Source organism: Aristolochia californica, unplaced genomic scaffold (assembly GCF_029961685.1).
Source record: "Aristolochia californica isolate CCGP_79_NKW_82.1479 unplaced genomic scaffold, dmAriCali1.0.hap1 SCAF_2, whole genome shotgun sequence".
NCBI classification, from domain to species: domain Eukaryota; kingdom Viridiplantae; phylum Streptophyta; class Magnoliopsida; order Piperales; family Aristolochiaceae; genus Aristolochia; species Aristolochia californica.
In genome coordinates, this window is record NW_027181881.1 from 4,034,638 (window position 1) to 4,057,601 (window position 22,964).

Genomic DNA, 22,964 nt, shown 5'->3' on the forward strand with positions numbered 1-22,964 from the left:
CGCGGGTTCTACACGTATGCCACGCGGTTTCGACACGTATGCCACACGGGTTCAACGCGTAATCCACACGTAAACCACACGGGTTCAACACGTAATCCACACGTAAGCTACACGGGTTCGACACGTATGCCACGCGGGGTCGACACGTAGTCCACCCGGGTCCACACTCTTATTAGACACGGGTGCGACACGGGTTCGACACGTAAGCGACACAGGTTCGACACGTATGCGACACTTATGCGACACGGGTTCGACGCGTAAGCCACACCGACACCGCGGGGTCGACGCGTAGTCCACGCGGAGGACCCGCGCCGGCCCCGTTTAACTCGGAGGACAGTCTTTTGATCAAAGCATCGAAGGAGCATGTGAAGCTTCCAAAATTCCTGGAGGTCTAGGCATTCTCACAGAAACAAAACATAGCTTTTAGATAACTATTTTTTATTGTAGAAAGCGATCAGTTCTTCCGATCTTGTTCAGGCTTGGCTTTCTCTTTCTCAGTTCCAGAAGTTGAGGATAGGCACGGTTCAAAGAAGCCAGTGGGGTACTGGTTTGAAATGATCGGAACCAAGACACTGCTTGCCTCCAACGCCTATTTGGCAAAGGGAACTTAGAAGTCGGCAAGAAAGTGAGTCGCCATGGATCTCGCGAGCAGACTTGAGAGAATTGAGCAAGAAATAGGTCAGAATGGAGCGAATGCATACGAGATCGTATGCTTTTCTTTCGAAAACAGGAAGAGGGCGCTGCTCGAAGAACAGCAAGAGCTCGTTGAGAAAGGATAGAACAGTTTCTACTTCAGGGACATGGCTAATAGACCAAGCGTATCGACCGTATCACTACAGCGCTCTACCCGAACTGAGACACCTCTGTTAGTAACTAAGTGAGACCTCGCTGCAGTTTCCCAACGAATACGCATTCGACCCCCATTAACCTACGCTGCCAAAACAGGATCTTTGAGATGAACCAGACAGTTACCATGACAATGATCCTAGGCTTCCACTATCCGCACCAATCTCTTTACCCTACAGTCAGAAGTTGGCTTCTGATATTGGAATGAAAGGTGATCACGTCCTGGAGAAAAGGCACCAGGCCTTGATCCCCTTCAGCAACCTTTTCTTAACACATGGTTTGAGTCCGTCCCGACGACTCCTCCCAAAAAAGTGAATGTCTAGTACTCGTGATGAACTCGACGCTCTGGTTTCATAGGATCCTAGTGTTCGAGCCATTCTTTCGCTCCTCATGCCGAGGAATCGTTCTCCTTCTCGTTCTACGTCCGTATTTCTCTCTTTTTTATTTTATTGATTATTCATGGCTTACCCTTCTGCGGATCATCAGCTGCAGGCTAACCCGGTGGCTTCGTATGGGGTTTTCCTTTCCTTTTCTGCTCTTGTTACAGTGACTGTGCTTTGGCGGGACTATTAATATCAAAATATAAGGTTATAACTTGTTATGGTCCCTAGCCATGGATCTAGTAACTCGGCGAGTTGAATATGAATCCAGCACTGTTTGAGGGTTTCTTATCACGTTTTTTTGTAAAAAGAACTCTCTTATACTTTTCCTTTCATGTTCTAATTGAAAAGGAGTTTCCTTTTCTCAATTATAGATGTACCAATTCAATCAAGAGATTATTTTAAGGATCCAATTATGAAACCCCACTTTATTCCTCACGTCAATGAATAGGGTTTCTGAATTTATGCAACTACCAATGCTGAATGTAAAGAGGGCAGTCTCTAGCTCTTCTAAACTCGGAAAAGATAAATAAAAATACTTCTTGAAGACCTCCTTCAATTCAGCAACTCGAAAATCTCTTTCTTGATGCTAAGGCTCACGCAAATCCTCCTTCCCTCACTGCTGGTTCGTGGAAGAGATGGATAACTATTGCAGCATGGAAGAGAAGGCTGATTCCTTCTCCTTTTCCTTCCAAGATCTCCTCAAAGACTCCCCAATGGATGCAGCAAACCCCCAAGAGAGTTCACACCAAGAACCCTAGAATAGATAGCCTAGAAGGAACCTAAATTACCCTAACTTATGCTAATTCCGAACTTGCTTTATTTCTCCATCCTTACCCCTTAAATAGGGTAATTAATATCAACATAGGTTAGGGTTATAAAACCCAATTCTACCCCTACCTTTAAGTCTTATTACAAATCAATAAAATTCGAAATTAAAAGCAACATAAATAATAAAAGTAAAGTAGATGACTCAGTGTTATTGAGTCCATAACATCTGCCCCCCCTTGGAAATCGAGCTTGTCCTCAAGCTCGGAAGCTGGGTAGACCTGGTGGAAGTTGTCAAGTCGCTCCCATTCTACGTAGTTGTGGCCGATTGCTGCCCATTAATGGCATGCAGGGAGATGTCCGGTAGTTCTTCCTCAATCATATCCTCTGTCACCTCGATATCCTCATCTTCAACCTTATCGATCAAAAATAATCTTTTGCATTGATGCCCAACCCGATATCGTTCATCACAGTTGTAACACAGATTCTTAGCCCGCCGTTCCACCATCTCAGAACTTGTCAATTTTTTTATATAAGGAGGTGTAGGATGACTAGATCTCGGATCCCCAGTCAAAGTAATACCTGTGTTGTTTCTCGGAGGAATGCGCTCCCCTGACCATGGAGGTCGTCTGTGTTGTGCCTGCTGTTGCAGTTCTAAAGCACGAGCTATATTCATATCGCTGGATAAGTCAACAGGTGCATAGAGCTCCACCTCAAGCTTTAACACCTCAGTCAGTCCTGCTGTAAACAACGCAACTTGTTGATCCACTTGTACCATATTGCTGGCTCGTGCTAATTTTTCTTGGAACAATTTTTGATATTGCTCCACGGCCCCAGTTTGGCGTAATAAAACCAAATCTCCCAAAGGGTTACTGTAAGCCAGAGGACCAAAACGGAGAGAGCACAGTCGCTTCAATTCATCCCAATCTACCACCTCACTATCAACCTCAACTAGCTGGTACCAAAGTTGTGCTTCCCCTATTAAGTGGAAAACAGCTACGTTGACTCAGTCATAGGTTGGGACTCACTGATGGCTAAAATTTTTTTCACATCGATACAACCATATCAAAGGGTCTTCTGACCCATTATAAGTAGGGAATTCCATTTTAGTATACCTCGGAACAGTGCCTCCCCCCTGGTAGAAGTGTCCCCCCGGAATGAGGGGTCCTTGCTGTCCCAAGAAACTCGTGCGCCTCGGAAATTCATCTCCCCCTTTGTTATACGAATGGTCCCCTCCTCTCTGATCTGGAATGAGAGTTACAGTGCCTCCCCCCTGGTTGAGGTGTCCCTCCGGAATGAAGGGTCCTTGCTGACCCGAAAAACTTGTGTGTCTAGTAAACTCATCTCCCCCTCTGATCTGCGAATGGTCTCTCGGAATTGGGTTCTTGCCAGTGCTCAGACCAGTCTCCATGCTATCTATCCTTCCTTTCAAAGTTTCCAAACTGAGAGTGAACTTCTCCTCCAATGCAGCAAATTTCTTGCCAGTAGTTAGACCATTCTCCATGCTATCCATCCTTCCCTTCAAGGTCTCCATATCGATATCAATTTTTGAGAACCTCTCTAGGACAATATCAAAATATAAGGTTATAACTCCTCTCATGCCGTGCTGTGACAATTCTTCCTGTTCCCCTATTTATCTTTCCTTTCGATAGATATAGCCGGCAACTCATTCTTCCATTTCCCTTCTCCTTTCCGAAAGACAACAAAGACAAAATGGTTTGCCAGCAAAACTGCTGAAGCAGAGGTTTACAAACTTTTTTCGGCGTAGGAGACCACATGCGCGATGGGACGAAAGAGCGCTATTGAAACCTCAAACGGAAAAGAGTCGTTGAGCTCTGTCGTCGGGAAGGCGAAGTCGGGAAGACAAACAGTGAAATAAAATTTGATTTCTGATTCATAACTTTACAGATTACAAGTTAGGGCTAAATACAATGACTAAGGGTAAAAGGGTAAAAACATAAATATTACAAAATAATAAAAAATAATATTCTAATACTCCCCCTCAAGGTGGCTTGTAAATGTCCTTGACAGCCATCTTGGACAACAAAGAAAAAAGGTGGGTAGAAGGGAGAGATTTAGTAAACATGTTGGCTAGCTGGTACTGAGAACGAATGGGAAGTAACTTGAGGACTCCCGAAGTAACACGTTCACGAACAAAATGACAATCAATCTCAATATGTTTGGTGCGCTCATGAAATGTAGGGTTAGAAGCAATATGAATTGCAGCTTGATTGTCGCAGTAGAGCAGCGCAGGAGAGTCAACTTTGACTTGAAAATCTTGAAGAAGTTGTTGTAACCAAATAAGTTCATTGGCAGTGGAAGAAAGAGCTCGATATTTAGCTTCAGCGGAGGAGCGGGAGACGGTGGTCTGCTTTTTGGCCTTCCAAGAGACCAAAGAATCACCAATGAAGATGCAAAAGCCTGTAGTAGATCGGCATGATCCCCAATCAGCATCAGAGTAAGGGCGTACCTGCAAGGAAGAAGTAGAAGAAAACAACAAACCTTGACCAGGACTGGTCTTGAGATAACGAAGCAGGTGATGTACTGCCTGGAGATGGGGAAGGTGGGGTTGGGCCACAAATTGAGTGAGCTTGTGAATGGCAAAAGTAATGTCAGGGCGAGATAAAGTAAGGTAAAGAAATTTCCCAACAAGCCGTCGATAGTGGGTTATATCAGGAAGCAGGTCACCGTCAGTGGCAGTTAAAGGAAGCTTGGGATCCATGGGAATACTAGTGGGTTTACAAGCTAGGTAACCTGAGTCTTCAAGTAATTGTAAGGTGTAATGGCGTTGAGAAAGCACAATACCGGCCTTGGACTGAGCAATTTCAAGACCAAGGAAGTGCTTAAGACAACCAAGATCCCTGAGCTTGAACTGAGTATGCAGAAATTGTTTGAACTCAGTAATAGCACTAGATGAAGGACCAGTAAGGATGATATCATCCACATAAACCAGGAGGGCGACAAAGAAGGAGCCATGTCCTTTGGTGAAAAGAGAGTAATCGGATTTCGATTGAAGAAAACCAAAGGTGATTAAAACGTGAGAAAATTTTGAGTACCATTGGCGTGAAGCCTGTTTGAGACCATAAAGGGACTTGTGAAGGTTGCAAACCAGTTTGTTATGAGAGGAAGAGGACTCCCCCTGTCGAAGGTAGCCAAGAGGGAGATCCATATAGATTTCTTCAAAAAGATCACCATGTAAAAAGGCGTTATTGACATCAAGTTGAGCAAGATGCCAACCATGGGAGGCAGCAAGGGCAAGAAGAACCCTCACCGTTACTAATTTGGCTACTGGAGAAAAAGTGTCGACAAAGTCCAAACCTTCTTGTTGGGTATAGCCTTTAGCTACCAAACGAGCCTTATGGCGCTCAAGAGAACCATCAGAGTTAAGTTTGATTTTATAAATCCATTTGCATCCAATGGTATGTTTGTCAGGGGGCAGAGGAGTGACGGTCCAGGTGTGGTTTGCTTCCATAGCGGCCAACTCGTCACGCATAGCCAACCTCCATTCAGGACACTTCACTGCTTGATGATAATATTGAGGTTCAACCTGAGAATAGAGACTGACTGCAAAGTGTTTGTGGGAATCAGAAAGGGCATGGTAAGAGATGGAGTTAGAGATTGGAGAAGGTTGAGAGAGTGGAACAGATGGAGGAGAACCAACAAGTAAATTACAGTGATAATCCTGTAAGTAATGAGGTGGATGAGTCTTCCTAGTAGATGTGTGAAGAAGAGCACCAGCGGATGAGGAAGGAACAAGTGTGGGAAGATCATGAGGTGGATGACCAGCAACTGGAATATCAGAAATAACGGGGGAAGCGGGAATAGGGGAAGAATTGAGGTTGGGAAAAGGATGAGCTTGGAGGGAGGAGTGAGGCAGAACTAAATCAGGAAAGGGATCATTAAGTTGATCTGAACGTGTGATAGTATGGAAATGGAAAACTTCCTCATGGAACACAGCATCTCTGGAAAGAAAAACCTATTTGGTTTTCACATCATAAAATTTATAACCTTTCACACCAGTTGGATAACCAAGGAACACACAAACCAGAGCACGAGGGTGAAACTTGGTGCGATGAGTAGCAAGGTGGAAACAAAGGCTAAACAGCCAAAGACGCGGAAGATGGAATAATCAGGAGAAGTGTTATAGAGCAAATGGAAGGGGGTGTTATGGCGTAAGAGAGGAGAAGGAGTTCGATTAATTAAGAAAGCCGCAGTAAGAATACACTCGGTCCAAAAAGGGACAGAGATGCGGGATTGAAAAAACAACGATCGAGCCACATTGAAAAAGTGTTGATGTTTACGTTCAACAACCGAGTTTTGTTGAGGCCTTTCAACACATGAGAACTGGTGCAAAACTCCATGAGTTTGAAAAAATTCAATAAAGGATAACTCAGGTGCATTATCAGATCGAAAAACCTTGATTTTGGCATTAAACTGCGTAGAAACCATGTTAAAAAAAATGCGGTATCACAGAAACAACATCAGATTTAGTCTTCAATAGGTAAATCCAAGTAAATCTAGTACAATCATCGACAAGAGTTAAGAAAAAACGATGACCAGTATAGGAAACAGTTTGATATGGTCCTCAAATATCACAGTGCACAAGATCAAAGGGAGATGCTGACAAATGATTATGAGATTCAAAAGATAATCTACGTTGTTTAGCGAGAGGACAAATATAACAAGGATTTGATTTATGTAATCTAGTTACATCGCAGTTTAATTGATCCTTCAAAAAATCAAGTCTCTTAAAATAAATGTGTCCTAGCCTATTATGCCAAACATGGGCAGAAATATTGTTAACAAAAACATGAGAAACATAATTCAAATTCTGAGCACGGAAGACATAGAGATCTTGGATTTTGTCACCCTTGCCAATCGTCCTCTGGGTGCAGAGATCCTAGATAACAAAACAATCAGGAAGAAAACTTACTGTGAGGTTAGAGTTAGTAACTAAAGTACTAACAGAGATCAAGTTGAATTTGAATTGAGGAACAAACAGTACGTCTTTAAGCATAAGGTGAGAATGCAATTTAATATCACCAGCAAAGTGGACCAAAAACTGAGAGTTATTGGGCAAAGTAACAGTAGTGTGTGGGATAGCATGCAAGGAAACAAAAATATGAGCGTGAGAGCAGATATGTCTAGTGGCTCCTGAGTCTACAATCCATGACTGAGGTGAAGAAATTAGAGGATTTAAAGTTACAGAAAAATAAGTACCTGCCAAGCATTTGGATGTAGAAGATGTCAGAGTAGTAGTGACTGTTGCTGAGCTATGCAGGTATGTAGAAAGCATTGACATGAGTTGCTGATATTGAGTAGGGTCCAGATTCTGAACAAAGCTTCCAACAGAAGGAGCGCCTTGGCTATCATTAGCAATAGAAACTTGATGAGCAGCAGCATGAGGATTTTGGTGGGTTTTGGTTGCGGGGCCAGGCGGATAGCCATGGAGCTTGAAACAACAAGTGATAGTATGACCAGCAATCTTGCAATGGGTACAAAAATATATGTCCTTGTTCTGAGTCCGGGGAGCACTGTAAGTCTGATTTCGAGGAGCATTGTAATTCGGATTCCGGGGGGCACTGTAAGTGGATTGGAATCTCTAAGAGGACTGTGAGCCAGGTTTATGAATGTCTGTCTTCCCAGATTTAACTGTAAAGGCCATCGTGTCAGTGGGAGTATGCGAACACGAGGCTTGAGTAGTCTTCCTTTGTTGTTCCTCTTGGACAACCAGAGAAAAAACACGATTAATAGGGGGCATCAGATCCATGAGGAGCAGCTAACCACGAACTTGGGAGAAAGAGTCATCAAGTCCCATTAAGAAGGACATAGTATATTCCATATGGTGGAAATCAGTAAGATGTTTAACGCCACCACACGAGCATGTCCCACAAGAGCAATTAGGGCGGTAATTGCTTAGTTCTTCCCAAATGGTTTTCAGCTTGGTGAAATAAGTGCTAACGGAATCCTTGTCTTGACGCAAGGTCATCAATTCTCGTTTAAGCTGAAATATACGCAGGCCGTTGCGCTGTTGAAAACGATCCCGAAGGTCAAGCCAAATTTCTCGGGCAGAAGCAGCAAAGATAACACTCGCAGAGATTTCCTTGGAAACCGAATTTAGGATCCAAGAGAGGACCGTGTTATTATTCCGGGTCCAAGAGTTAAGCAAAATAGGATCAGCACTTTGAGGTTCAGGTATGGAACCATCGACAAAACCCACTTTGTTCTTCACAGATAAGGCGATCAACATCGCACGACTCCAACTGATGTAATTTTCACCGGTGAGCAGCTGCGAGACAAGAACTTGCCTGGGGTTGTCCGAGTGGTAAATATAATATGGGTTCAATGGTTCTTCAAAAACGGAACGAGACGCACTAGTACGACGACCAGAATCGGGAGCAATCGTCGATGAGTAAGTCTCCATGGAGCGCTGACTGAAGCAGTCCACCAATGCAACGCAAAAAAAAATGCACCAATCCAATAGAAATCTTAACACAAATCGGCCAACCAAACAGATCCAACCAAATATTTTCCCAAAGGTCAACCGTGAATGCTGCGCGAAAAAATACCTTCGCGACCAGCCAGAAAAAAAATTTAACAGATCCAACCAAATATTTTCCCCAGCCAGTTAGGTAGCGCCTCAAAAAAAAATTCAATCGATCACTGCCAATACCACTGCCAACAGTTTCGTATCTCCTCAAGAACGGAAACGCCCAGACAGGAAATCTAATCAACAGCGGAACCAGACGAAGAGAAGAAAAAAAAAATTAAAAGAGGTGTGAAAGCTAACCTCTTTGCCAGGAGATAACCAACGTAGCCAACGAAGGGAGAAATCAGCCACTGTAGAATGCCGAAGGCCAAAAATAGGTCGTCGAAGGCCGGAAGTTTTCGTCAAAATCCGTCCTCTCAGTAACGGAACCAGACGAGATAAAATTAGAGGGGCGTGGGCTAACCTTTGCCAGGAGGCCGATGGCCGAACCAGATGAAAAAATAATCAACGGAGTGAGCCGCTGCCGGAAAATCGATGGCCTAAACCAGTCGCCGAAATTTTTTGGGGAAATGGATGAGTAGAGGTCCGTCGTCTGGAGATAATCAGAGAATGAGAATTGATCGCTTTGATACCATATTGAAACCTCAAACGGAAAAGAGTCATTGAGCTCTGTCGTCGGGAAGACGAACAGTGAAATAAAATTTGATTTCTGATTCGTAACTTTACAGATTACAAGTTATGGTTAAATACAATGACTAAGGGTAAAAGGGTAAAAACATAAATATTAAAAAATAAAAAAAATAACATTCTAATAAGCGCATCGCGTCTTCGTCAGATTCACTTGACAGAAGCACGAGTTGGACGGAGCGAGGAGCAAGCATTAGTGCATGCCCGAGAGCTTACTTGCAGCTTTAGTGCCCTATCGCTTTTGGGTAGTTTTAGAAATATTTTGATGACGTCGGTGTTTTTGAAAATAATTTATTTTAAATGGGTATTTTAGTGAAATTTCCTAGAAAAAATTATCCCGAGTATTTACCGAAGATTATTTTTATGATTTGGATGAGTTTTTTAGTGCAAAATCTGAGTATCACTTAATAAGTTGTGGAGATTGTCGATTGTCTATTCCTCAAGGAATTGGTTCAATGAAGAAAACTCTGATTCTTGAACATGAGACACCTTCGCAGTCTCTGCTCCAGTTCCGTAAATATCTATTTATATTTTTCTTATCAAATCTTACTGCAATTGGGCTTGCATTTTTTCTTTTTCTCATGCTGGGAAAACCAAGAGGCCGCACAATGAATCCAATTACGTTTCTGCATTTCTTTGAATCTCGATAGGTATCGAAAAGCGAAAGAAGATGACCCTTTTTTTTTTTTTACAACAGCGCAAAAATTATGGATGCAACTCCTGCAATTCTCATCTTTCAGAATGGCCTTGAGATTATATTCTTTTTCAGTCCCTTGAGTTGAGGGTTCATGTTTCCATCAGCGTCCTGATCAAGAAAATCATTAAACTGTCTCCTTCTCGCTTTCCATCAGGAAGGTATTTTTGTATAATTTCTGCTTTTGCTTATCTGATTGTAACATTCTCCTTCAATGAGTTCCACTGGATGGTGCAGAACGACAGCCGAATCTGAATATGATTGTAACATTCTATCTACTAGATGATATTTTTGTGCATATATAGAACTTTAGATGTCCCTACTTGAGAGTTCCACATGTCATGATAAAAAGAAATATAAGTCCTTATGCACTACCTACCCAATTATCCTTATTCCTCAAGAACATCCACATAGATAGGTGGGCATTTTCCTAGTAAATCCTAGTCCTGACCACTTAGTAATTAGAGATAAATTAACAAATGAAAAATCAAGGAAACTCAAGTTTACAAGTTTTCATATTCAATTTTAAATTATAATCAAACTGCTAAAAGGTGGGACCAAACCTATTGTGCCCACATGAGGTGGCATGATGAGTCACCACATGAAGTGGCATGATGAGTCATCACACAAGGTCGAATCCTCATCACATGAGATGGAAGATTTGACAATCTTCCATTATTAATGTAATGGATTGATCTTTCTTTGATTATTGTAATTTAGCTAATTATGATTGATATAATTATGGGTCCTGAATTCATTCGGGACAGAATTATAAATACTTGTCTTGTTTAGACCTTTTCTGTAATTTTCTGTTTGAAGTATTTTAACTTCTTGTAACCTAGGTTTACTGTGGAATAATCAAGAAATTTTGAACTCCCGCTCTGTTTCTTTGTTTTTCTCTCTGGCCATCGTCTCTCTGAAACTCAGAAAACCCCAACATCTGGTATCAGAGCTGGAATAACCAATTCGGCAACGACGCAGGGAGATTCCCAATCGATTTTCCGTGTTGGGTGGAGTATCTCCGCCCCGGAGTTTGATTGTGGCGTTGTCGTAAACAGTGGCTGCCTCTTTCGCTGCGTCGGGTCTCAGTTCTCCGTTGCGTATCACCCCAGCATCGTCGCCGCATGCTAGCCTCCCGGTTAGCTGACATATGGAATGCCGTTCCATACACGCTATTGCCAGAGAGAGAGAGGAGAGTATGTGGGACTTTTTCGTTGTTGTCGTTGTAGTAACCTTGCGACGTCGTCGCTATTGCCGGCAGAAGGAGGAGAGGAGCTTGTCGTGCGCTTAGTCTGACGACGTTGTTCCTGTAATTTCATTCTAGTAATTTTTGTGTTCTGAATTTATCAATAAATTGCTAGAATGAAGGAGGGAAATCAAAATCAGGGTACGATGATTAAGTTGTCTTCGTCCAATTATTCCATCTGGAAGTCCAGAATGGAAGATTTCCTGTTATGTAAGGATGCCTATGAACTGGTAATGGGTGTAAAACTAGGGATAAAATTGATGTTGTTTGGAATTTATCCAACCGTAAAACCGTAGCCTTGATCAGACAGTGGGTTGATGATTCAGTATTTCATCATGTCTCAATAGAAACCAATGCCAAAAAGTTGGGGGAGAAACTTGAGAGTTTGTATGAGCGCAAAACAGCCCAAAACAAAGCATTTTTCATTTGGAAACTTGTGAACATGAAGTATCACGAGGGCTCATCAGTAAGTGAGCATTTGAGTCGGTTCCAGGACTATGTAAATCGACTAGCTACTATGAAATTGGTTTTAGATGGAGAACTACAAACCTTGATTCTTTTGAGTTCGTTACTGGATAGTTGGGAGACTCTTGTAGTGTCATTGAGCAATTCGGCGTCGAATGGTACTGTGACTCTTGCCATGGTGAAAGATAGCATGCTCAATGAGGAGTTGAGGCGTAATGAGTTGGGCATTACAAATGAGTCAACTGCTCTTGCTATTGAGAATCGTGGAAGGAGTAGACATAGAAACTCTCACGGACATGACAACAATGATAAGTCGAAAGGGAGATCGAAATCTCGCAAGGACATTGTTTGCTACTATTGCCAAAAACTGGGACACATGAAGTTTGAGTGCAAAAAGTTGAAGGCAAAGACGAAGAAGGATCAGTCTAGACACAGATATGATGAGAATGAGAAGGAAAGCACCTCTACAGCTGCCGCTGCATATGACGGTGAAGTGATCATTGCTTGTGATGCCGGTTTTGTCAATTTCACAAGCCAAGACTCCACTTGGGTGATAGACTTAGCAAGTTCATTTCATGTCACTTCTCAAAGTGACTTGTTCACTTCTTATAGGCAAGGTGATTTTGGCAAGGTAAGAATGGGGAATGATGGGGTATGCTACATCTCCGGCATAGGAGATGTGTGTGTGGAGACCAGTGTGGGGTGCAAGTTACTTCTAATGAATGTTCGACATGTGCCAGATATGAGGCTTCATCTGATTTCTGTTGGTGCTCTTGATGATGAAGGGTACCGTAGTCATTTTGGTGACGGGAAGTGGAAGTTGTCCAAAGGCTCTCTTGTTGTTACCCAGGGTGAGAAACCAAACTCGCTTTATACAACGTGGGTTAAATTATGTGGCAAGGTGAATGCAGTACATGGTAACTCAACCGATTTGTAGCACTTGCGGCTAGGTCACATGAGTGAGAAAGGGCTTCAAATTCTTGCTAGAAAGGATTGTGTGCCGAGTGATGGTACATCTCTGACATCATGTACGCATTGTTTGGTGGGTAAGCAACATCGAATTGCTTTCAAGAGAAGTCCTACCACTAAGAAGTCAAATGTTTTGGATTTGGTTCATACCAATCTTTGTTCCATGGGTGATAGCACACTTGGAGGAGCTCTTTACTTTGTCACTTTCGTGGATGGTCATTCTAGAAAACTATGGGCTTATGCCTTGAAGACAAAGAATCAATTTTTGGAAGTGTTCAAACAATTCATTGCTGCAGTTGAAAGAGAAACAGGTCAAAAATTGAAATGCATTCGATCTGACAATGGTGGTGAGTACCGCGGGCCATTTGAAACCTTCTACAAGGTTAATGGAATCAACCTTGAAAGAACGGTGTCAAAATCCGCAACGGAATGGAGTGGGCGAGAAAATGAATTGCACAATTTGTGAGAGAATACGGTGTATGCTCTCTCATTCGAAACTTTCAAAAGCTTTTTGGGGTGAAGCGATGAATACCATTGTCCATTTGATTAATCTCTCACCTTCTCATGCACTAGATGGTGATGTTCTGGAGCGGGTTTGGACCGATAAAGATGTATCTTATGGACACTTGCGGGTATTTGGTTGTTGAGTATTTCTACACATTCCTAGAGATGAAAGAGCTAAGCTTGATAACAAGACAAATGAGTGTATTTTCTTGGGTTACAAAACCGGCGAATTTGGTTATAGACTATGGGATCCGATTGAGAAGAAGGTGTTAAGGAGTCGGGATGTAGTTTTCTTTGAAGAAGAAACTGTTGAGAATTTGGGAAATCCATAAAATGTGAAAACCTCTTCTAGTCACTTTGTTGATCTTACACCCATCTCAAGTAACCAAGAAGTTGAAAGCAACCAGAATACCGAAACTGAAGATCAAGGTGAGCAATCAAAAAATCAAGGTCCACCTTTACAAGAGTTGAGAAGATCAAATCGTGAACGAAGGCCTACTTCAACATACTCTCCACATGAGTATGTTTTGCTCACTAACGGTGGTGAACCTGAAAGCTTTGAAGAAGCTATGTGTCATGAGCAAAAGGGTGAGTGGTTTGAAGCTATGCAAGATGAGATGAATTCCTTGCATAAAAATCGCACATTTGAGTTAGTTGAATTGCCTAAGGGTAAGAAGGTACTCAGGAACAAGTGGGTGTTTCGTTTGAAATCAAATGGCATAGATTCAAAGCCAAGGTACAAGGCTCGGTTAGTTGTGAAGGGATTTGATCAAAAGAAGGGGATTGATTTTGAGGAGATATTTAAGCCCGTGGTCAAGATGTCCTCTATTCGGGTTATACTCGGTTTGGCCGCTAGTTTGAATATGGAGATTGAGTAGCTTGATGTGAAAACCGCTTTTCTCCATGGTGATTTGGAGGAGGAGCTCTATATGGAGCAACCCGAGGGATTTGCTGAAAAAGACAAAGAGGACTTGGTGTGCAGATTGAGGAGGAGCCTTTATGGCTTGAAACAAGCACCGCGAAACTGGTATAAAAGATTTGAATCCTTTATGTGTGACAACAATTTCAGCAAGACCACTTTCAATAATTGCGTCTTCATGAAAAGGTACTCTAGTGGTAATTTCATTATTCTTTTACTCTATGTCGATGACATGTTGGTTGTCGGTAATGATACAAAGGAGATAGGAGCTTTGAAAGAAAAACTTGGGAATGAGTTTGCAATGAAGGATTTAGGCCCCGCAAAGCAAATTCTTGGTATAAGAATCACTAGAGATCGGGAAAGGTGCAAACTTTGGTTGTCACAAGAAAGGTATTTTGGAAAGGTGTTTGAACGGTTCAATATGAGCAAATGCAAACCGGGTTCTTCTCCACTTGGTAGTCATCTCAAGTTGACACTTGATGATTGTCCAAAGGATGAAAAGGAGAAAGAAGAAATGAAGAAGGTGTCGTATGCATCCGTGGTCGGTTCATTGATGTATGCAATGGTGTGTACAAGGCCGGATACTGCTCATGCTATTGGAGTGGAAAGTCGTTATCTCTCCAACCCTGGAAAAGCTCATTGGGATGTTGTGAAATGGATTCTTCGGTACATTCGCGATACTACGGGTTATTATCTCTGTTACTGGGCTAGCAAACCAGTTCTGGAGGCATATAAGGATGCCGATTGGGCCGGAGATGTTGACTCGAGGAAGTTAACATCCGGTTATTTGGTTTGTTTTGTGAATGGTGTTGTCTCATGGCAATCGAGACTACAGAAATGTGTTGCACTCTCCACAGCTGAAGTTGAATACATTGCAATCACCGAAGCATGCAAAGAACTATTGTGGATGAAGAAGTTCTTTCAAGAATTGGACATTCGGCAAGAGAGGTATGTGTTACTTTGTGATAGTCAAAGTGCAATCCATTTGAGCAAGAATCCCACATTTCATTTGAGATCAAAGCAGATTGATCTATGTCATCATTGGATACGTGATGTGCTTGAAAAGAAAGAATTGATGTTGGAGAAAGTTCACACGAGTGAGAATGGCTCCGACATGTTGACAAAGTCCTTACCTCCTTCGGAGCTTGAAGCTTGTCGTGACAAAGCGGGTTTGGTTGAGGGTTCTGCCTCATAAATTGGGAGGAGGAGTTTTGTTAGGTTCCGATTTTATTCGGGACAGAATTGTAAATATTGGTCTTATTTAGACCTTTTCTGTAATTTTCTGTTTGAAGTATTTAACTTCTTGTAACTTAGGTTTAGTATGGAATAATCAAGAAATTTCGAACTCCAGCTCTGTTTCTCTATTTTTCTCTCTGGCCGTCGTCTCTCCGAAACTCAGAAAACCCCAACAATATAATTATGGATCCTAAATGATTGAAGAGTTTCCCTAAATATATAATGAAAATAGTATAAATAGGGGTCTTGGTTGAAGAATCACTCTCCCAACCTAAAGTCTCTCTTCTCCCTCTTCTCTTATGGCCTCTCTACCAAAGTTTTCTCTCTCTTTGCTCTTTTCTTTTCTTCTATCTCCCCTCTCTTCTCCCTCTCTCATCTCGATCGAGGTTTCAAGCTTGAGGTCCTAAATTCAACACAAACCATACATTAAACTTACTGATATTCTTACATTAAAAAATGCAATTCATCACAAGGATTAAAAATCATTACTCAATTCATTTACAACTAAAAAAAATTGATTCAGAATATAAATAACTTACACATGTATCAAATGAGGCACAATATTTCTAGAGTCAATTTCATAAGACGAATATCAATGTAATAGTTTTCTTACGCACACGTACCCTTAATGGTCCTTATTTCCTCAATGACTCCATATTCTCGTTCGGCCTGTTTTAAAAGAGGAAATCAACCCTTCGTCTCCTTCCACCCCTTACCTGGAAGCCCCGAGAAACCCAGCCAAGAAGTCCACGCCGCTACCTCTTCCCTTCCCGGTAACGTTTTTGGGTTTTCATCACGAACGTTACCCGGAGTGGAAGGGGTGATGGCGTGGCGTCCTCACCGTTCGAAGTCGTCCTCAACACCTCTCTTTACATCTTCTTTCCGGTCTTTCTCTCAGCGCAAGAATCGGTAAGGATCTCTCTCTCCTCTCTACAACGATCACTCCCTCCTCTTCCCCTTCGTTCCGGTCGGCGTCTCCTCTTCTTGTTTGCGCTTCTTATGTGGTGCCTAAATTCTTTCTTCGAATCAGTAACGATTGGTCGCGCCCATATGGCAAGAGCGAATCCGCTAATCTTTTGGTGGATTCATCTCCTTTTCTTTTTCTTCACGTCTGTCGCATTGATGATTCTCCTCGTATTGGCTACCCGTTTCCGAAATTAAAGAAAAAATTATCCCGGGTATTTACCGAAGATTATTTTTATGATTTGGATGGGTTTTTTAGTGCAAAATCTGAGTATCGCTTAATAAGTTGTGGAGATTGTCGATTGTCTATTCCTCAAGGAATTGGTTCAATGAAGAAAACTCTGATTCTTGAACATGAGACACCTTTCTGCTCCAGTTCCGTAAATAACTATTTGTATTTTTCTTATCAAATCTTACTGCAATTGGGCTTGCATTTTGTGTTTTTTTCTCATGCAGGGAAAACCATGAGGCCGCACAATGAATCCAATTACGTTTCTGCATTTCTTTGAATCTCGATTGGTATTGAAAAACGAAAGAAGATGACCCTTCGTTTTTTTTCTTGACAACAGCGCGAAAATTATGGGTGAACTCCAGCAATTCTCTCTCTGGTATTTTTGTATAATTTCTGCTTTTGCTTATCTGATTGTAAAATTCTCCTTCAGTGAGTTCCACTGGATGGTGCCGAACGACAGCCGAATCTGAATATGAAGCCATTTATGGTTGCATGTATAAATAGTCTAATAAATAAATAATAAATAGTTTATATTTATTATGATATAAAAATCAAATTTTCAGCTTTATTTGTATCAAATTACAATATTTATCTCTTTATGAGCAAATTACTGCTATACGAATAAATTTATGTTAATTTACAATAAATTATCTTTCCCTTCTGTATTTGTTGACAAATCGCTCTCAGTTAACGACGGATGGGCATGCGAGGCGTTTGGTTACTAATCTTTTCGAGAAAGCTCAAGTGCAATATTTACACTTCAAGACTAAATGGAAAGTAATTAAATTTTAAATTATTTATATTTTAATTTAAAAAACTATATTATTTATTATAATAGAGTTATTCGACAAAAAGAACTCTAGCAAATACATCTAAAAGAGGGATATCATGATGGCTAATGCAACTACACTTAATCTTCACTCATCATTCAAATTTAAAGGTAGAGGCAAACGTAACAATAGTAAAGGCCAAAGGATAGAAAAACAATAGTAAAGGCCAAAGGATAGATTTTTCTACACGAAATCATGGTTGAAGTGATAGAGGAGATCTAAAATACATTCATTGTAGTCATTTAAACCATTTTTTTGACAAACAAAGGAAGAAATTTAGTAAGACCGCTTAGGATTCAACAATTACTTCAGACTTTGTCAGTTAACCACTACATCTACCCCTTCATCTACGGTTGAGCATGATCCATCTTCCTTAACAAGTGTGACGATGACAAACACAAATATGCAAACACTATTATATATCTCATTCCCATTTCTGGATCATTCAAAGGGCTTTTTCTTTTCTTTTCTCCCTAAATTCCATCATTTTATGACAAAAAATTTATTAACTAAAAAAATAATTTTTTCTCTTATTTTTTTTTCTCTCAATGATTCTCTATTACCAAACAACAGTAAATTATTTTCTCTCACTTTTCTTTTTTCTGTGGGCTCCAAACAGGCCCTTAAAAGTATTACACCACCATAGGAAATCTCTTTTTTTCTTTCTTCGGTTTCAGGGTCTTCCATCAGAAACTAGTTTCACTCTGAAGAAGAATCAACATATACGAAGGGAATGATGATTGTCTTGTGCCATAAAGAAGGATGAACTCAGTCAGGGAAGACTACAGTATCAATGACAAAAATCAGCCCAGAATGGGGAAAATTTGGGTTATCTGCTCCAACTGAATGCTGTCAGCTGAATTTTTCCTGAGATCTGGTTGGTTAAACTCGTTACGAGGGAGAACAATCAGCTGACCTCGGCCATGACCTTTCTCAATAACCCAGCCAGAGTTCGCCACCTGATGCTCCAGAAACTTGTCCAAAGAGAGGCCCTCAATGTTAATAGCCTGGTACAGTAAGCAAGAAATAGATTTGTTAATTTCATGCAAGTCGTGTAGACGCAAAGTCATAGCAAACAATATTGGCATCTAGATCACATATACTTCCAATTTATAATTTTATTAGGCCTAGTAATAAGTATAATATAATAAGTGAATTTGGACTTTGGCACAATGGCCCCATGGGGGGTTTCTGGTGTCAGGTCCTTGGTTCAAGTACCACCAGGCTATGGGTTCAACATTTAAAAAAATAATTACGTTGACAACAACAATAACAATAACAATAACAACAACAGCAGCAATAATAACAATTACACCATAAAAAAACATATGATACTTACTTCTGCAAGCACAGCCCGGGGAACCTTCTGGTATGTAAGTTGAAGGACATGAATGGCATAATTTTGGACTGCTTGCTCAAATCCTGAGAAGCACAATATGAGCAACAGTGATCAACAAAGAAATGCACTAGAACCAAATAAACACGTATCCATATACATCAATGCACACGTCCTTGCCAGGGGAAGTAGAGAACGGTAAATCATACCCAAAAAAAAAAGTAGAAGCACCCTATTTCGCAAACAGCAAATCCTTGAAAAAAATGAGGATACAAGATAACATTTTTCTTTCTAGAACTACAAAGATAACCTATTTATATATCAAACAAATACGATAACCTATTTATAACCCATAGGTCATTGATCAGCTTGATCCTTCCAAAAGAGAGCAATCAATAAGGTTATATTTCTCATAAAAATGATAAATGTGTCAACTTATACTCCTAAAAATTGGAAACACATTGAGTAAATGACCAAGATGACTTTTAAAGTTTCGAAAGAGGTGTTTCGGTACAACTATTTTTTTGTTCCGTACAACAGTGACATGTATTAGATGGCTTTTAGTAAGAAGTGTATCAACTAAAATTGCCAAACCCAAAAATCATATATCGAGGCCTCCAATGCACTGGATGTCAAATGTTTTCCAAGTTTCTGTAATTTAATTACCAATATGAGCATAAAATTTATACAATAGAGGAGAATTTTTATTACCTGGTACAACTTCCACTATGCTTCGATTCTTTGCAGCCTCATCCCAGAACTGACGGAATCTTGCAGTCTACAGCGAGATGTATGAGTAAGAAAAAGCTTGCAAACATTATCTCAAAGATATACATACGTAAAAGAACCCCACTAATCATACCTCAAGATAATGCGAAAGAACAATCAGAGTCTTGAACTGTTCTTCCATTTGCTGACAAAAAACCAACAACAATGATCATACAAAAGGTAACATACATTTTAATTGTGTGTAAAATGCAAGACGAAACCCTAATACTCTACATCAAGGTACAGGCCGTTGTTGCAGATTACCATGCTTGGATATGCAACTGCCAAAAGTGTGGCATGAAGGTAAGATGATTTAAAATGAAGAACATACCATTCTCTCTGAAATTAAAAAGAGACACAAGTTAAAATCCGGAGCTGGCATTGCCATGAGCGCCTGTTGAGAGACAAAAAAAATGTGAATAAACAATGGATACTATGATTAACCTTGAATCTCTAAATTAAATAGATTCAACAGATCTTCTGAATGGGGAAAAAAATTAGCATACCTTAACCAAAATCCTAGCAACAATTTGAACGCTCATCCTCTCTGGCTCAAACTATAAACAGAGACAACTAATGTAAGTACCACATCTTTTCTGCTCACCAGTGTCGCACATCATCCAATAAAACAGGTAAAGAGAATATTTTTCATAGAAGGTGTATCTAGGTTTTCTATCTCCAACCTGATAGAGTCGAAGAAGGCAAAGATTTGCATCCAAATTGTATGTTTGCGATGACACCTACATCAGAAATGGACAAGTTTGCTGCATCACATAGAGTAAATTGAAAGAGGCAAAATAAATCTGATTGATGCAGGACATGAAGACGTCATACCATGCAAAACACATGTGATCAAGGTCCCCCTTACCAGGATTAGTTTATAAAGTACCTGAAAAATGTTTTTAACAAGATGATAGCACAGACTCGAGTATCTTATTGGGCTATTGGCCTGTATCAACTGATTCTGCTGATATAGAACTCTACTAGGAGCCATCCAACATACTAATTCCTCAATATATGATTCATAACACCAATACTTGCAAAGTGACCACCTTTGCCTCACGCACACAAACTTAACATACAGACCGTGTATTAGTCATAAATACCCATTCTGTTTTGTCGTGTTCATCACGCAAAAAAATATCTCTTTTGTTTCTCCAGGATTGTCTCATAGACACTTATTATATCCTCTGGTCAGCCTTGTCCAAATTATTTATTTTTCTCAAGATTTTGAATGAGTATAAAAAGCTACATACAACCAGTGCTAAAAGGCGAGAACAAGAAAATCCGACGGCACCTGACGCTGCACCCAATATCTACGCGTCGTCAAGTCGTTGAGCTTTCCCAACCAATTAAGGTCAGGTGTTTGTAAAGGAAAGCTCCCAGAAAGCCAAACTTTTCTGATAGTAGCAACAGCATACAGAAGAAAACACAAAAAAAACCCACAAAGAAACGCCAGAGATAATTGACCTCTTTCATTTGCCAAAAGAAAAAAAATGTAGATGGCAAACCCTTGAAAACATGAAAATAAACAGAAAGCAATAAGCTCCCCTGAATTACCAATCAAAATACTAATAATTTCTGAACGCATTGTGCACTTGATTTCTCTGAATAAAAGGTCCAATTGGACGTGAGCGTCCCGAATAGGCGAAAATATAAAATTCCTCTTACCTGCTCGTGCACATAGTTCTCCAGATCAGGAAGGATGTCGGGATTATAAGGGTTTAGGGCGAGGAGCTGCTCCACTGTGTAGGAGACCTGTGACTTTTGAACCTCCCTCTCCCTGCCCATGGCCACCAGCCAAGAAAAAGTTGGAAATTGCCGTACAGAGAGTATAACGATGAAGTTCCGAAGAGCACCTGCAACTAGGGCTTCGGTTCTCAGTTGAGTAATAAGGTACTCCTACAAAACTCTCCCGATAGTTTAAAGGAAAAAGAAAAGAAAAACAGAGATACAATCCATTGTTGAGCCACCCAGACTCGGATGCGACTCGGACGCCGAACCCCGGTCGGATGCGGAGTCAGATAGTCAACTGGGTCAGGTTACCCGAGTCGGATAAAGTCACCCCTTTGGACAGTAAAACTTGAGAGGACTCGAGTAAGAGTGTTAATTTTATCCAATTATTCAATTTCTTGTCCACCATCTATTAAACATAAATGATATTGAATAAAAACTCTTACATTTATAAATAATTGAGTAATTTTACCCGTTCAATTGTTTACCCATTTACCTGCTTATTAAACGAAATGAAAATCAAATAACACTTAGGGGGGGTTAGTCCAAAATGAAGCAGATATGAATTACGTGCGCATTACTCCGTTCATTTGATTAGGCCGTTAGTCCAAAATGATATCTTCTTCATTTGAATCATGTCAGGTAATCTTCTCAGGCAAAAATGGGGGAATCGTGTTTCATACCTATTTTGTAAATCATCCACATGAATCGCACGCAGGACGAGAGTCTCCCTCCCCTAAATGAAAATTTTTCCCTCATTTCGCTCTGTTCTCCCTCTCTCTGAAATTTTTTTCTCCCGCTCGGCTTTTCTCCCTTCTCGGCCTTCCTCCCCCGAATTTGTTTTCCTCTATCTTCTCCCTCTCTTCTCCCTCTCAGCCTCTATCGCATAGCCGCCATCGCAGAGCATGGGAGGTCGAGCCTCTCGGCCTCCCTCTCAACGTACCGTTGGAGCGCTGCCTCCTTCGTCGTTGTCTCCTGCCATTATCAGTGTTGTGGGGAAGACAACGCATATTTTCTCCCTTCTCGGCCTTCCACCCCCGAATTTTTTTTCCCTCTATCTTCTCCCTCTCTTCTCCCTCTTGGCCTCCGTCGCATAGTCGCCATCACAAAGCACGGGAGGTCGAGCCTCTCGGCCTCCCTCTCTTCTCCCTCTCGGCGTACCGTTGGAGTGCCGCCTCCGTCATCGTTGTCTCCCTCTATTATTAGTGCTGTGAGGAAGACAACGTTGGTTTAATTTTTCCTAAGTTAGGAAAAATTAAACTAGTTTCATAACTTCATTATATTTATTTTGTAAAATAATCCATATTTTTATTTATAAAATAATTATGTTTTATTTATTCAGTATATTAATTTTGTAATTACTGTATTAAATTAATGATTTAATAGTCATAATTAAAGTATTATTAAAATAAACATTTGATAAATTATTTTGGTTTAATTATCCCATTGCTATAATTAATTAACCAATGGTTTTAAATTTTGTTGCGATATACTATTAATTAATAATATGTATATATATATATTATGTTATTGATAAAATAATATATATTATTTGTTTATTATATTTATTTTTTAATTATTGTATTAAATTAGTGATTTTTAATGTTAAAATATATCTTATGTTATTAAAAAAATTATTTATTATATTCACTTATGTTATTTTTTTATTTTTTTTTTAGTTTATTCTAGTCACACGTAATTATTATATTAATTTATAATAAACTGTAATTATTAAGTAATATAATATAGTATTAATTAAATATTTTATTAATATATTTTAATACTACACATTAAATCACTTATAAGTGTAGTAACCATATTTATTTTGGTTCCTTATTTGTTTAGGTATATCAATTTGTTATATTTAAGTATATTACAAAAAGTTACTCATAATATT

The 22,964-nt window shown here is 40.2% G+C and overlaps 1 protein-coding gene across 1 annotated transcript; it reads right to left on the reverse strand.

The window, feature by feature from the left end:
* Window positions 1–17,806: 17,806 nt before the first annotated feature.
* Window positions 17,807–21,233, reverse strand: LOC137956181 (eukaryotic translation initiation factor 3 subunit K-like). Its single transcript, XM_068803556.1, has 8 exons — window positions 21,005–21,233; window positions 20,017–20,073; window positions 19,840–19,890; window positions 19,665–19,727; window positions 19,428–19,478; window positions 19,277–19,343; window positions 18,569–18,651; window positions 17,807–18,236 (listed from the first exon to the last, which is right to left on the reverse strand). Exons 1-8 carry the CDS (start codon window positions 21,122–21,124, stop codon window positions 18,033–18,035), a joined length of 696 nt encoding a protein of 231 aa, XP_068659657.1. The 5' UTR covers window positions 21,125–21,233; the 3' UTR covers window positions 17,807–18,032.
* Between the last annotated feature and the right edge of the window lie 1,731 nt (window positions 21,234–22,964).